The following is a 17042-nucleotide window of genomic DNA, read 5'->3' on the forward strand; positions in this document are numbered from 1 at the left end:
TCTTCTATGACTCCAGGTGATGATGACCAAACGGACTAAAGACATGGGCAAGTTCAGCTCTGTCACCGTGTCTACTATTGATGAAGAGGAAGAGGAGATTGAAGCTGTAAGTGCTTTGGCTCTCAAGGGAATTAGACTGGGGTGTGTGAAAGGAAAGGGGCTTTAGAACTAGAGCATCCCAGAAGCAGAATATTTAGAGACTGCTCTGCCTGTAAGAAACTGATACCGGCTAGTTCCTGCACCCCTGGATCCCAGCACCATCTGTAGAATGAGAACCAGGGAGTTGGACTAAATCAGTGATTTTTTTTCCCATACAGTGTTTTTGAGATGCCTTAGGGGTAAATCCCTCATCCCTCTTCAGTTTAAACACTGTTGGGCTCAATGATTTCAGGTCCCTGCCAGTCCAGCTCTGATGGTTCCTGAGTCTACCCTTAGCAGTAGCAGCAATTACCTTTGTGGTACTTCAGTATAATTATGTTTACAGAGAGGGATGTTATCTGTTTTTTTTTTTAAATGGTTTCGTTGAAACCTGAACTCTCCTGGATTACTGTAAAGCTGAAGAGTTGAAAGGGAGCAGCCCTGCCATTTCAGTGATAATTTCATAATTTGAGTGGTATAAATTGCTACTTAAGGTCTCTGTTGTTACCCATTGGTGTGACTGCTGGTTTAAGGACTCTTCTCTTTTCCCTTCAGAGGGAAGTTGCTGACTCATATGCACAGAATGCCAAAGTGATTGAAAAACAGTTGGAGCGCAAAGGCATGAGCAAACGACGGCTGCAGGAGCTGGTGAGTGACATGTAGTGACAAGGTGCTGGGCTGGACTATTTGGATCTCTTGGTTGGAAAGATCCTCTGGCAGTCAGGAAAATCTTTTAGGAAGTCTGTTGGGGGTTACTAGTGTAGTTGGCTGCCAGGTGTCTAACTCTGGGCTGTGACTGTCAGACCACAGGCTCCAGGCTCTTGAATGATAGTACCTGTTAGCTAGCCCTAAGTAGAATGATATTTTAATCTGCTACTTGTAGACTAAGGTCAGGAGTTAAAGATTGGAGCCTATGATGCTTTCCCAGGATGTGATGGCACACGATAGTGCTACATTGGTAGAACTAGGATTGGGGCTAGTCATTGCTGTTTTGTGTTTTTTTAAAAAAATAATTTTATCTGTGCAAGAATTCTTTTTTAAAAAAAATATGTTTTTTTTAATTGATTTCAGAGAGAGGAAGGGAAAGGGAGAGAGAGAGAGATAGGAACATCAATGATGAGAGAATCATTGATTGGCTGCCTCCTGCACGCCCCCCACTGGGGATTGAGCCCCATACCTGGGCATGTGCCCTGATGGGGAATCGAACTTGTGACCTGGTTCATGGGTTGATGCTCAACCACTGAGCCACACTGGCCGGGTCAATTTTTGTACATATCTCGCACAGACCAATAACAAACAGTTCATGGACCACACAACTTTAGAGCTGTTCTAGAACAGTGTTGTTCTTTCTGTTTTGCCATGTATAAGATACTAGTGTACCCCAATATTGATTGATTCCCTCGGCCCTTCGGGGGTCCTGGAGCTGGGGGATCCCTGCACTGATCACCTTTGACTGCAGCCTTGTGTATTTGCCCCAATTTGTCATACGGAGAGTATCATTTTCTGTGTGTGCCATAACATCAGAAAAGTCGGAAAGCAATTGCTAGAGATTCATAAGGATTTTAGAAGCACTGTTCAGGTTTGTATACTAAATGAGCATGGAGGGGTAGTGTTTGGGCAGTTAAACTAAGGAAGGAAAATAAGGATTTCATGTCACGGGTCAGGACATATACTTTTCTTCCTCCCCAGGCTGAACTGGAAGCCAAGAAAGCAAAAATGAAGGGGACTTTGATTGACAACCAGTTCAAGTGATCAGGACCCTTCTCTGAACCCAGACTAGAGGCAAGCATTTAGGCCAGAAGGCAAAAGAACTTTTTCTGTTTGTTTTTTATTGAGCTTGTTGGGGCGACGCTGGTTAACAAAATTATACAGGTTTCAGGTGCACAGTTCTACATCACATCATCTGTACAATGTATTGTGTGTTCACCACCACAAGTCAAGTCTCCTTCCCTCACCATTTATTGCCCCCATGCCCTCCTTCACCTCCCCCACTGCCCTCCCCGTCAGTTACCACACTGTTGTTGGCTGTGTCCATGGGTAAAATAACTTCTTTTTGACCATATGGACTGGTTCCTACCTTTATGCCCCAGCAAAAAGTATTATGTTGTTTCCTACATTCAGCAAGTTCTTTGAGTCTATCTGACCTGCTTTCTAAAGGTGAGATTTTCAAAACTTTTTAAAAAATGTTTATTTATTTATTTGAGAGAGAGAAAAAAAACACATTGATTGGTTGTTCCATTTATTTATGCATTCATTGGTTGCTTCTTGTATGTGCCCTGACCTTGGTGTATCGGGACGATGCTCTGTCCAACTGAGCTACCCAGTCAGGGCTTTAAATCTTTCTATATATGGGTCTTCTGTACTATTTTTTGTCCATTTGATGTAAACTTCTTTAGCTATATAGAAACTATATGAATAGATCAGTGCTTAAGTGTCTCTAGTTTCTGAAGTAGCTGGTCTTTGATAAAATGTTTAAGATTTTGGAAAAAATATTATGATGTGTTATAGAAAAAAGTGGCATGAATTAGACTTAAAGTTACAGCACGTCAGATCCTTTTAGGTGACTCTGACTCTCTTAGACTGGTAGGTAGCAGCTATGATTTGAATCTCTTCTGTCAGAGAAAATCCATAAAAAGCCAGAATGTGCATAAAGCTTCGTTCACTTCAAATATGAAAGCTATAAATGAGCCACCCGTTGTCAGACTTTGTACCTAAAGAAGCAAAAGCCAGAATGGAGTGAGGGGGTAGAATAGCTGAGATCTGAATGAAAATGGAATCTCAGTAAGCAACTCAGGGGAGCTACCATCCTGTCCAGTAGCTAAGAGTACTGCTGTGTGTGGGAACATGGGAGGAAGATATTACAGAGTAAGAAAGGATGCTGAGATTTTTTTTTAAAGTGTATGTCGGGTATTTTATTTCACATTTGCTATTTGTAGAGGAGTCTTATAGATATAAATATTTAATTTTGCACTGCTCCAGTGATATCATTATGTAGTATTTGTATTCATTTTTTAATGTGTTCGCGTGTATTACAAGGTATCACCTGCATCTAGTGAGGTCTTTGCAACTGAGTTGTCCTTTCCACCTCATTTCCTGTCCTCATTCTGAGAGATAATGAGGCATCATGTGGATAACCAGCCTCAACGTCCGCCCAATTCCTTGACCTCAACTCCAAACAGTGACCTTTACCTTTACGCCACTTTAACCACAAACTGCCATGACCACAGCCTGGATGTCCTCTACACCAAAATCCAGTATTCTGTTCTCTTTCCACAACCTCCTATCATTGCTACTCTTGTTCTCTCACTGCTTTCAAACCTGTTTTGTTTTGCTTTTAGATTTGAAGGATAATTTTGTTGTTATTTTAGTAGTAGTAATAATACTAGCAACTTTTTCCTGAGTACTTTATGTCAAGTGCCATGGAAAGCACTGTGTACGTATTACCTTAAGTTAAACAAGAAGATAATCTCATGAGAGAGGTTTAACTACAGTAGCGCCCCCCCCATCCATGGGTGGGGGATACATTCCAAGACCCCTTTAGATATCTGAACTTTATATATACTATGTTTTTTCCTGTGTATACATACACTTTGCGGCTTCTGTTGGCATATCCAAATCGCCAGTATCACTACTCTTGTTCTTTGGGGCCACTATTAAGTAAAACAAGGGTTACTTGAACATAAGCACTGTAATACCTTGACAGTCGACATGATAACTGAGCCGGCTACTAAGAAACTAATGAATGGGTGGGGAGTATGTACAGTATGGATGGACAAAGGGATGGTTCACATCCCAGGCATGAGATTTTGGCACAGCATGCAATTTAAAACTTATTTTCCATTTAATATTATCAGACTATGGTTGACGGTGGATAACTAAAACCACACAGAGAAAAACCACAGATGGGGGGGGGGCGGCTACTGTACCATCTGCCATTATAATGTTATAGATATCTACTCTGAGGCTCTGCGACTTTCAGTTTCCCAAGTTCCCATAGCCAGTGAGTGATAAAGCCAGAAATCTGACTATACAACTATGCTGAATCTCCTGTGGGATTTAAATATATATATATTACTGAGAACAGATCACAATTTCATTTTGAGAAACCAAGTAAAGTGCAATGTAGAGATGATTGCATAGAGGACTTCCTGTAGTGAATGTGTGGTTACCTTTCTACATCTTTTCTGAAATGTTTGTTCTTGGGTACCAATCCTAAACCATTTCAACATCTGGTTCAAATTATGCAATTTGCTTCATCTTTAAGACTGCAAATTGTTACACTATTAGCGCCAAACAAGCATGTGCTCTCCATTTTTTGTTCCTTCATACTGAAATAGTTATTAAAATAACCTGACATCGTTTCTCTGTTGTCTTTATTTACTTGTATCTTAGCAGCGATTACAGTGCTTTAATGTTAGTATCAAGAGGCATATTGAAATTTCAGACTCTTATTCTATTTTTTTGATTTTAAATGATCAACTGTGTTAAAATGGTAAATTGTTATGTTTCCACTGATATTTGGAAGTATAATTTTATTGTTTAAGAGAAATTGAGAAGCTGCTAAAAAATGAGCTGATGTTGACCACTGGCTGTGGACCACCTGCCTTTCTGAAGGAAAAATCTTCCCTTTTTTATTTCTCTGATCTTTTATTCTTCTGCTTCACCTGACTGTTCTTCTTTTTCACTCGATTATAACGAAGCACACTCCATTGCACTTGAGCTTTTAATGTTCTGTATTCCTCAGGGAAAGAAAAGACATCACTTACAGTGACCTAAACCTGTTTCCAACTTCACAGAACCTTGATCCTCCTGTTTTTCCCAGTATTGCGATTCCATCACCATCTCTCTTCCCTTTAATCCAGCCTGATCCTGTGATTGATGATCTGAAGTCTCCTTACCAGCACCTTTAACTCTTCTTACCTTGATTTTTTTCACTTAAAAAAAAATCTTTGGCCCAGCCTGGCCGGCGTGGCTCAGCGATTGAGCATCGTTCAACCTAGGAACCAGGAGATCTCGGTTCGATTCCGGGTTGGGGCACGTGCCTGGGTTGTGGGCTCGATCCCCAGTAGGGGGCATGCAGAAGGCAGCTGATCAATGACTCTCTTATCATTGATGTTTCTTTCTCTCTCCCTCTCCTTTCTGCTATCTGAAATCAATATAGATATATTCGGGGGGGAAAATTTGAATAAATTTAGATTTACATAAAAGTTCCAAAGATAGTACAGCAAGCGCCTGCATACTCTTCACTCTGGTATCCCTAATACAGACATCATATAATGCTGTGGGCTGAATTGTGGCCCTCCTCAAAAATTTGTATGTTGAAGCCCTTCCCCCCCCTCCACTGTAATAGTATTTGGAGATGGGTCTGTGGGAGGTAATTAGCTTTAGATGTGGTTATGAGGGTGGGATCCTCATGATTGGATTAGTACCTTCAGAAGAGGGCACTGTCTCAGTCTGTCTCTGTGTCTCTGTCTATCTCTGTGTATCTCTCTGCCTCTCTGTTTCTGTCTCTGTCACTCTGTCTCCATCTCTCTCTGTGTCTGTCTGTCTGTCTGTCTCTCTCAGAATAGTTCTCTCACCAAATCAGCAAGCACCTTAATCTTGGACATCCCAGTATCCAGAACTGTGAGAAATAAATAAATATCTATTGATTAAGCCACCCACTCTTTGGTATTTTGTTATAGCAGCCCTAGCAGACTGATATATACAGGGTGGGGTAAAGTAGGTTTATAGTTGTTCATATGGAAAATAATACAATAATTAGTAAATAATAATGTAAGAATGAACTCTGTTTTGCATACTTACAACTGTAAACCTACTTTTGCCCCACCCTGTATAAAGCCATATTACACTGGTCAAAACTGAGACGTTAACACTGGTACAATAACATTAAACTGTAGACTTCATTTGGGTTTCATCAGTTTTTCTGCTACATCCTCTTTCTGTTCCAGCCCACATTGCATTTAGCTGTCGTGCCTCTTTAGTCTTTTCTGATCTATGACAGCTTCCTAATAGGTGTGAGGTGATATTTTATGGTTTTGATTTGCATTTCTCTAACAATTAGTGACATTGAGCAACTTTTTATATACTTGTTGACCACTTGTATACAGGGTATCCCAAAGAAATGTATACACACTTTAACAGCTGATAGCTCAATTTTGAAAATGAAATATATTTTAAGAAACACTGCCTTTATAAATTATTCAAAGTGTGTGTATACATTTTTTGGGACACCCTATATTTTCTTTGGAGAAATGGCTATTCAAATTCTTTGCCCATTTTTAATTGGGTAATTTTTTATTGTGAACATATTTTTATTTGCTAATTTTTCTCTGTATAATTTCTTTGTGAAGAGTTTGTTCAGATCTTTTGCCCGTTTTTAAACTTTTTAAAATACGTTTTTATTGATTTCAGAGAGAGGAAGGGAGAGACAGAGATAGAAACGTCAATGATGAGAGTCATTGATCGGCTGCCTCCTCCACGCCCCCTGCTGGGGATCAAGCCGGAAACCCAGGCATGCGCCCTCACTGGGAATTGAACCATGATCTCCTGGCTCATAGTTTGATGCTCAACCACTGAGCCACACAGGCTTTGCTGGGGTTTTTTTTATTGTTGAGTTTTAAGAGCTCTTTAGCCTGGATATAATTCTTTTAGCAGATATGTGATTTGCAACATCTCCCAGTCCGTGGGTTGTCTTTTCATTCTCTTGATAGTGTTGTACCTTTTATAATGCAGGATTGTGCAAATTTTCTTCTATATTTTCTTTAGCAGTTGTATATTTTATATTTAGGTCTATGATTTATTTTTAATTGATTTTTATATAAGGTGTGAGGCATGTGTAAAGGTTTTTTTTGCACATAGAGGTCCATTTTTTTAGCACTATTAGTTGAAAAGACTTTGACCACTCAGTTGCCTTTGTACCTTTGTCAGAAATCAGTTGACTATATATTTGGGCTTTTCTGTCTATTGTCTGTCTTTGCACCAATACCACACTATCTTCATTTAGTTATTATTATAACCTTATTAAGTCTTGAAATCAGATAGTATGAATCTTCTCACTTTGTTATTTTTAAGAATTACTTTGGTTGTTCTAGTTCCTTTGCTTTTCCATATAATTTTAGAATCAGCTTATTGGTATTTCCAAAATTCTTGCTGGAATTTTGATTGGAATTGTGTAAAATCTAAAGATCAAGTTGTGGAGAATTAACATGTTAATAGCATTGCATCTTGTAACCCATGAGTGCGCTATATCTCTCCATTTATTTAGATCTTTGATTTCTTTCATCAGTGTCTTATACTTTTTCATGTACAGATCCTGCAAATATTTTGTTTAAACTTATACCTAAGTACTTTGTTTTTTCTGGTGCTGTTGTAAACCTTACCTCTTTTTAAACAAGGAAAATAAACTCAGGGTGTATTTGCAAACTCACTAGGCCTGTTCTGATATGAACTCAGGCTGAAATTCCATTTATCTCCTGACCCCGTGCCCGAAACTCCCAGTCTGACTTGTCTCACAGTGGCATGTTGACTCCCCAGAGCCATTGTCTGAGTATTGCCCTTTTCTAGTTGACAGTAACTCTGGAAAATAGCTGAAAGGCCTTTGGGGGAAGGTCATAAAGAAATTTCATATTACATACTTGTGGCAATACCAAGGGTATGCGTTAACTCTTGGTTCAAAGGTAAACCAGTTTGGAATTGCAACAGATCTGGGAAGTGGGTGAGAGGCAGCAACCCTTCATTATAGTGACAGCAATTACAGCTGGGTGGACACAGGCCAGACCTATAATTTTTTTTAAAACATTTTACACAAATCTGTAGGGTAATTATGCCCAAATATTTGAATCCACTGGAAATGTTTCCTAATTATCAAACTTTTTGATTGACGCTGGACTTGATTTCTATTACAGCAGCCATCGAAAAAATAAATAGATCAATCTTACCTCCTTTTAATATGATAACATATGCCTTGTGAGCACCCAATTTAGAATCAGTCCTGCAATCTGCTTTCTCTGATCTTTTACCCAAATAGATGAGGGTTCATATCCTGTAAATGAGTGGAGTTTGCTATTGTGAATTTATGGTTCCAATATCAGATAATCTCACCACCGCCAGTCAACCCTTCTTCTATGTGTTTTGGGTCAGCAAGTCTCCTGTTTCTCTTAGGAATAATTTAGACTCTTCTCCCACCACTTTCCCCAAACCTCTGTGCCTGCAAACTCTCTCAGCAGACGATTTCCCTCCCCAAAGCACCAAGAATGTAGGGGCATGTTTATTTGTGTCAGCTGCCATTTCTCTTTCTAGTGTCAGAGGAATTGGTGGCCCCAATTCCTGCTCAAGGTTAATCTACCTTTTAGTCAATCAACTGGTACATATTAACTATTTATTACGTGCTAGATACAGAAGGTCCTTGAATAACATTTCATTCAATGTCATTTGGTGATAATGTTGATGAGGAAAAAAATAGATTCCCAGCCAGGGCCTCCACTGTCTGTGGAGTTTGCATGTTTCCCCATGTCTGTGTGGGTTTTCTCTCGGTGCTCCCACATCCTAAAGCTGTGCATGTGAGGTGAATCGGCATGTCTACAGTGTTCTGGTCTGAGTGAATACAGGTATGTATGATGTACCCTTCCATAGAAGGGAATCCTGTCCAGGGTTGGTTTCTGCCTTGCACCCTGAGCTAACAGGAAATATTTTGGCCACCCATGATCTTGAACTGGAATAAGTGGATTGGAAAAGAATGATCTTACTTGTTTTTACTCATCTTTCTTAAGTAGATACGTAGCTCACATTTATTTTGATGTTTAATATTAGAAGTGTTTTGGGTCTTTATTTAGAAGTTTTGTGACCAGAAATATGCCATGGGAACTTAACTCTTGTTTATGTCAGTTAGCCTTTGGTATAATTGGTCTTGTTAGAATTTATTTTGCTTAAAGTCACAGTTTCCAAGAGCCTATTGACAATGTTAAGTGAGGACTCCTGTATTGTACTTGGGTCTGGGAATATAGTGGAGAAGAAAGTAGCTCAGATTCAGGGGACAGGGATGACAGACAAGTGAACAAGAAAGTGATCAGTTAAAATAGTGTGATATGATAGAGAATGACAAATGGTTGGGGATGGACTCTGGGGAGGGGCCATTTGAGCAGTATAGAACCGGAAGACGACAATGAGTCAGCCAGGTAAATAAAGATCAGGGGGGAAGCAGGCCAGATGATGGCAACAGAAAATACCAAGGCCCTATGGAAGGATAAGCTTAGCATGTTGGAGGAACAGAAAGAAAGCCAGTGCGACTAGATTGTTTGAGCCAGAGGCCAAACAGGTGGCAAGAGGTAAGGTCCAAGGAGTGAGCAGAAGCCAGGCCATGTATGGCCTTGCAGACCCAAATAAGGATTTTTATTGACTTTAGAGAGGGGAAGGGAGAGAGAAAAACATCAGTGATGAGAGTGAGTCATTGATTGGCTGCCTTCTGCACGCCCCCTGCTGGGGATCAAGCCTGCAACCTGGGTATGTGCCCTGACCAGGAATCGAACTGCAGTCTCCTGGATCATAGGTCGATGCTCAACTGCTGAGCCATGGGCCAGGCCCAAACAAGGATTTTGGATCTTAAAAGTACAGTGGGAGATTATTGGAGACTTTAAAGCAAAGGAGTAACATGATTTATGTTATAAAATCATTCTAGCTGCCACATGGAGAATGGCTTGTTGGGAGGCAAGAATGGAAGCAGGGAGACCAATTAGGAGACTATTCTCATAGTCCAGGTGAGAGATGAGGGTGGTTGGATCAGGGTAGTGAAGGAAGAGTTGGAGAAAGTGAATGTGTTTTGGAGATTTTGTTATCAGGACCAGCTGATAGATTGGCTGTGGAAAGAGGGAAATCAAAGACAATGTCTCAATTTGTGGCTAGAATAACTGGGTGAATTGAAGTGCCATTTACTGAGATGGGGAGGAACAGCCTTCAAAGGGGAGGGAAGCCAAGCACTATGTGGGTAACAAGTAAATGGAAGGAAGTTTATGTGGGTAACGAGTAAACGGAAGGAAGTTTACTGTCACCAGTCAGGAATGCGAATTAGAACCACAGTAAGATACTACTACATCCTTATTAGAATGATTGAAAAACTGGCAAACAAACTTGACAATACCAAGTGCCAGTGAGCGTTCAGTGCAACTGGAACTTTCATAGATTGCTGGGAGGAATGCAAAGTGTTACAGCCATTCTGGAAAAAAAGTTTGGCAACTTTTAAAATAAAGTAAATATACATTTACCAGATAACCCAGCAATTCTACTCTTAGATATCTAACCTAGAGAAATGAAAACTTACATTCACACAAAAACCCATGTGTGAATATTTATAGCAGCACTATGCACAACCACCAAAAATTGGAAAGAAGTCAAATGTTCTCTAATGGGTGAATAGATGAACAAATTGTGGCCCATCCAAACAATTGAAATACTTACTCAGCAATAAAAATAATGGACTATTGACTCCTGCAACAAAACAAATGACTCTCAAATGCAACATGCTAGGTTAAAGAAGCCAGACTCAAAAGGTTGCCTACCAGATTTCCTGATCCTAGATCAGAGACCTGCAGAGCCAATCCTTTGGGCCTCTGGATGTTGCTGCATTTGGATGTGGTGTTGACCTTTGTAGCCATCTTGAAATGAAGAAGAACCCCTGAGGGCAAATTTGAACCACTGAGGATGGCAGAGCCATGTGAAGGAGAAAATGTAGTCCTTGATGACACTACTGAGGCTTGGGATCAGCTGCCCCTGAAACTTTCCCTGATAAGTGCAATAATACGTATTTTGGACACGATATGTTAGAAATGCCTATTGGCTGTCAGAGTGGTGATGTTTGGTAGGCAGTTGGATATGTATCTAGAGCTTAATTGGGGAGGTCCAGCTAGAGATATAAATTTGGGAGTTTTCAGTATATAGATTTTTTTCAAAGTCACAAGACAGCGTAAGATTCCAAAAGATGTAAGTGTAAATAGCAAAGAGAGAAGGGAAACTAAGAAAACAGTCCCATTTACAACTGCATCAAAATAAAATACCTAGGAATAAATTTAACCAAAGAGGTAAAAGACCTGTACTCAAAAAATTACAATACACTGAAGAAATTGAAGAATATACAAATAAGTGGAAGCATATACCATGCTCATGGATAGGAAGAATTAACATCATTAAAATGTCCATACTGCCCAAAGCAATCTATAAATTCAGTGCAATTTCTATCAAAATGCCAATGGGATATTTCACAGAGCTAGAACATATAATCCAAAAATTTATATGAAACCACAAAAGTCCCTGAATATCCATAGCAATCTTGGGAATAACAAAGCTGGAGGTATTACACTTCCTGATATCAAACTATACTGCAATGTTATAGCAATCAAAACAACATGGAACTGGCATAAAAACAGACATATAGATCAATGGAACAAAGTAGAGAGCCCAGAAAAAAACCCACACCTATATGGTGAATTAATATTTGACAAAGGTGTCAAGAACATACAATGGGGTAAAGACTGTCTATTCAATAAATGGTGCTGGGAAAATTGGTCAGATACATGCAAAACAGTGAAACTAGACCACCTTCTTATACCACATACAAGAATAAACTTGCCCTAGCCGGTGGCTCAGTTGGAACATCATCCCATACACCAAAAAGGTTGCAGGATTGATTCCCAATCAGAGCATATACCTAGGTTGTGGGTTCAATCCCCAGTCAGGGCACATATGGGAGGCAACTGATTGATATTTCTCTCTTCTTTTCTCTCTCTCGAAAATCAATAAACATATCCTCAGGTGAAGGTTGTTTAAAAAAAGAATAAACTCAAAATGGATTAAAGATTTAAATGTAAGACTCAAAACCATAAAACTCTTAGAGGAAAACATAGTAAAATCTCTGACATTTCTCTTAGCAATATTTTTTCTGATATACCTTCTTGGACAAGGGAAACAAAAGAAAAAATAAACAAATGGAACTACATCAAACTAAAAAACTTTTGCACAGCAAAGGAAACCATCAACAAAATGAAAAGATAACCTACTTAATGGAAGACCATATTCACCAATGATACATCTGATAAGGGGTTAATATAAAAAAATGTATAAAGAACTCATACAACTTAACACCAAAAAACCAAACAACCCAATTAAAAAATGAGCAAAGGACCTGAATAGACACTTCTCTAAAGAGGACATAATACAGATGGCCAATAGACATATGAAAAGATGCTCAATGTCACTAATCATCAGAGAAATGCAAATGAAGACCACAATGAAATATCACCTCACACCTGTCAGAATGACTGTCATCACAAACAACAAGTGCTAGTGAGGATGTGGAGAAAAGGAAACTCTTGTTCGTTGTTGGGATTGCAGATTGGTGCAGCCACTGATGGAAAACTATTGAAGGTCCTCAAAAAATAAAAATGGAACTGCCTTATGACCCAACAATTTTACTTCTGGGCATATATTTGAAGAAACCCAAAACACTTATTCAAAAGAATATATGTACCCCTATGTTCATTTACAATAGACATGATGTGGAAGCAACCCAAGTGCCCACCAAGAGACGAGAGAATAAAAAATTAGTGGTACACACATACAATGGAATATTACTTGGCCATAAAAAAGAGTGAAATCTTACCAATTGTGAAAGCATGGTTGGACCTAGAGGGTATTATGCTAAGTGAAATAAGTTAGAGAAAGCCAAATACCATATGATTTCACTTATATGTGGAATCTAAAGAAAAATGAACAAACAAAATTGAAACAGACTCATAGATACAGAGAGCAGACCTGTGGTTGCCAGAGGGGAGGGAGGTTTGGGGACTGGGTGAAAGAAGTGAAGGGATTAAGAAGTGCAAATTGGTAGTTACAAAATAGTCATGGAAATGTAAAGTACAGTATAGGGAATATAGCCAATAATATTGTAACAACTACGGTACCAGGTAGGTACTAGAAATATCAGGGGGAACACTTTGTATAGTATATGATTGTCTAACCACTATGCTGTATAACTGAATCTAATACAAAATAATAATTGAATTTTAACTGTAATTGAAAAAAAATTTTTAATTAAAAAAGTGTCAAAAATAAAATTGAGAGTTATAAATATTGAATGAAAGTGACAAAATTATCATTGTTTTAATTAGCTCTTTTAGATGTTAGGAAACAGATTCTCAAGTTATCTTAAGTAATAGGGATTTATTGTAAGTATACGCATGGAAATGAGGAACTAGGAATAGAGAAAAAATTCTTAATTATGATAAAAGTTATCTATTTAAAAATCTTATAGCAAGTATACTTAAAAGCTTGCCTTCTGAAAGTGGGACTGAGGCAAGGATTCCCTGTATTACTGTTGAATTGGAAATCCTAGCCAGTGCAATAAGAGCAGAAAAGGACATAGAAAGTTTAAAGATTGGGGGAGGGGGGAGAAATAACACTGTCATTATTTGTAGAAAACTCAATTGTGTGCATAGAGTATCCAAAAGAATTGAAGAATAAACATTTGAATTGATAGATAAATTTAGAAAGGTTGCTGGACATGTGGTCAATATCAAAAATCGATTGCATTTCTGTATATAAACAACAAGCAGTTGAAAACTTAAAAAAAGTAAATATTAAGTCATTACAATAGCATAAAGATACCTAGGGATAAATATAGGAAATCAAGGTTGTGGGTTTGATCCCTGATCAGGGCACATACAGATTGGGTAAGGATATTTATAATACTGAAAAGTATAAAGCTCATATCAAAATATCTGAAGAACTACAAATCATCTTTCAGATAATAGAGGGTTTGACTGGACTCTTGGAAACAGTGCAAGCCATAGTACTCAGACAAGAGATCCCAGAAGGAGGGGAGGGTCACTTATTTATCTTTTTGCCTCTGAAGGTAGAGCCAGAATGAGGGAGGCAGGTGGGAAAGTGGGACGTTGAAAGAGAATTTGCTGTCTAAAAACCCTAATTGAAAGTTTTTAGTCTGAGAAGGACTAGAGGGAACAGGTGGCCACAAGCCCATCATGCCCTCACTATCCCAAAGGACAAATGAGTAGAGTACTCTCTGGAGGTAGAAGGATGGACTGTCTAAAAGCTAAAGGTCAATTTATAATCTGAGTTTGCTCCTGCAGGTTTAGCCCTAATCTCAGACTGAGGAAGAGGAAATTCAAGGATCTTCCCAGGTGGCTGGGGGTTTGGGGTGGAGTAGGGAGTCCAGTCACGAGAATCCAGTCATGCCTTTGGAATGGAGCTGGAGAGAGTGAGCTATTTTTAACTTTTTTATTGAATTTATTGGGGTGACATTGGTTAATAAAATTACATACAATTGTTTCAGGTATACAATTCTACAGTACATCATCTGTATATTGTATTGTGTGTTCACCACCCTAAGTTAAGTGACATTTATCCCCACTTTACCTTCTTCTACCTCTCCCCACCCCCCTTCCCTCTGCCAATCACCTTGGTGTTGCCTGTGTCCATGAGTCTTTTTTTTCCCTTTGCTTAATCCCTTCACCCTTCTCACCCAGCCCTCCAGCCCCTCCCCTCTGACAGCTGTCTGTCTGTTGTCTGTATCCATGAGAGTGAGTTATTAATAGGCATTCCTGTGGGGCCTCTCCTCTCCCTGGTGAGTTACAGCAGGATTTGGAGGGCTTCCACATTGTGGAACCAGTTTGGTTCCCATGCTCCCAAGCACCAGGCACAATCTCCACTACTTGTTCATTCATTCATTCTGACCTCAACTACCATCTCCCTCAGTTCACTCCCCTGTAGCGCCAATGTCTCCTTTCTCGCCCTCAAACACTCCAGGTACACTCCCTACCCTGAGGCCTTTGCATTTGCTATTCCCTCTGCTGGCAACATTCTTCCCTCAGATATCTGCTTTTCCTGCTCACTCACCTGCTTCAGGTCTTCACTTAAATGTCATTTTCTCAGTAAGGTCTTTGCTCTCCATTCTATCTGAAATTTTATCACCTCCCCATACTTCCTATCCTCCTTCCTTGCTTTCCCCCTAAAACCCTAAATATTTTTGTTGCTGATTTTATTGTCTGGCACTCCATCTATAATGTAAATGTTTGTCTAACCACTATGCTGTACACTTGAAGCTAATACAAAATAATATTAAGTATAAACTATAATTGAAAAATAAAAAATTTTGAAAAGATCACCTGTACTTTCTATGCATGCGTGTTCCTAAGACTTGGGAGTAAGGGATGTGGAACAGTAACTGGAGTTCCTGGAAATCATACTGAGTGGCCAGGCAGGTGGTGGAAGGAGCTGTAAGATATTTACTGAGAGTGGTGGGCCTTGAGGCTGTGGGGAGCCCCATCTCTCTAAGGCAGAGCTGGAAGCAGGATTGACTCACTTTGTATCTAGAATGATTTAGGGTGCATCGAGGTGATACCTACTAAAGAGCAACTCCTCTAGGTCTGCTCTTCTTTGTGTCCTAAAATTTCTACACTTAGAGTCACAGTTCAGGCAACGAAGTCTTTGTTAAAATGTATGCTCAGTGGCAACTGTGCAGGGAAGCAGGGTGAGGCCCCATCACAAATGCTGACTTTGTTCTTGAATTGGCTATTTCTTTTTCCCCCCTAGGAACCACATTGCTACTGCCAGTTATAAAAGTTGCTGCTACTCACTCATAGTTAGTCATAGATGCCAAGCTGGTGTCCTGAGGTAGGCACAGTTGGCTGTCTAGCCCACACTTTCAGCCGAGGGAGTTCTTAAGTCTAACCATTCCCCCTCATGCGGGGACCCTTTCTTCTCCGAACAGCAAGATACCATTTTTGAGTGATTACCCATGTAATTCCTGTGTGGATTTTAAAAGCCCGTTTAAGTGGGCAGTGTACTTCTCTTTTGTCATTCTGATGCCTGATGGGCCACCTGTTTTATGTTTCACCATTATAGCAGTGGTTTTTCCTTTGTAGCTCATAATTTGTTTTCCTTTGTAATTTTCTACATTTTGTATTTGCTTGCTAATTAGGTTTAATCCTTACTCCTGTAATTTTTGTCTGCTCATACACAAGTGTTTATTTTCTTTAATGTCAACTCTGAAATAATTTTTCTGATTGGTTTATAATATTTTAATATCTACATAGTTTTATTTGCCATTGGCCAGATTGGTGCCATTAGAATAAGTAACATCATAACAAAAGCAATAGTTAGCCCTGCCGGGTATGGCCCAGCAGTTGAGCGTCGGCCTGGGATCCAGGCGATTGGGGTTCGATTCCCGGTCAGGGCACATGCCCGGGTTGTGGGCTCAGTCCCCAGTCGGAGGTGTGCAGGAGGCAGCCGATCAATGACTCTCTCATCATTGATTTTTCTATCTCTCTCTCTCCCTCTCCTTTCCTCTCTCTGAAATCAATAAAGATATATTAAAAAAAAAAAAAAAAAAAAGCAAGTTACCTACTGAATGTAGGTCTTGTTTAGGAAATAATTTAGGAAAAAGACTGAGAATTTAGGAAATAGGTGAAAAGATTGTGAAAGGTAGAAAGGAACACAGTATCATAACATGTTCTTCTCTATTATAGACATCTCCTGGTGTAAATGAACTAAAACCGTGAAATCTGCACACTATTTGGGCCTGCCAAAATGATTCATTCTCTAGTTTCAACTACGACCGCAACACCGCCCTAGCCAGTTTGCTCAGTGGTTAGAGCACCAGCCCTTAGACCGAAGGGTCGAGGGTTCGATTCTGGTCAAGGGCACATACCTTGATTCCAGGCTTGACCCCCGGCCTCTGTCAAGGCACATGTGGGAGGCAACCAATCAATGTGTCTCTCTCACATCGATGTTTCTCTTTGTCTCTCTCTCTCTCCCCCCCTTTCCATTCTCTCTGAAAAGCAATGGACAAAATGTCCTCTGGTGAGGATTGAAAAAAAAAAAAAACAACCCCAACACCA

The 17042-nt window shown here is 39.6% G+C and overlaps 1 protein-coding gene across 1 annotated transcript in view; it reads left to right on the forward strand.

Annotated features, from left to right (window-relative positions):
• STEEP1 (STING1 ER exit protein 1) overlaps positions 1-17042 on the forward strand; it is a 52783-nt gene that overhangs the window by 15301 nt on the left and 20440 nt on the right. The window contains exons 5-7 of the mRNA XM_081126275.1: positions 17-106; positions 694-786; positions 1828-1920. Coding sequence (XP_080982401.1) covers positions 17-106; positions 694-786; positions 1828-1890 — 246 coding nt within the window. The 3' untranslated portion in view covers positions 1891-1920. The remainder of the gene's footprint in view (positions 1-16; positions 107-693; positions 787-1827; positions 1921-17042) is intronic.

The sequence above is a fragment of the Miniopterus schreibersii genome, assembly GCF_964146895.1.
Source record: "Miniopterus schreibersii genome assembly, chromosome: X".
Classification (NCBI taxonomy): Eukaryota; Metazoa; Chordata; class Mammalia; order Chiroptera; family Miniopteridae; genus Miniopterus; species Miniopterus schreibersii.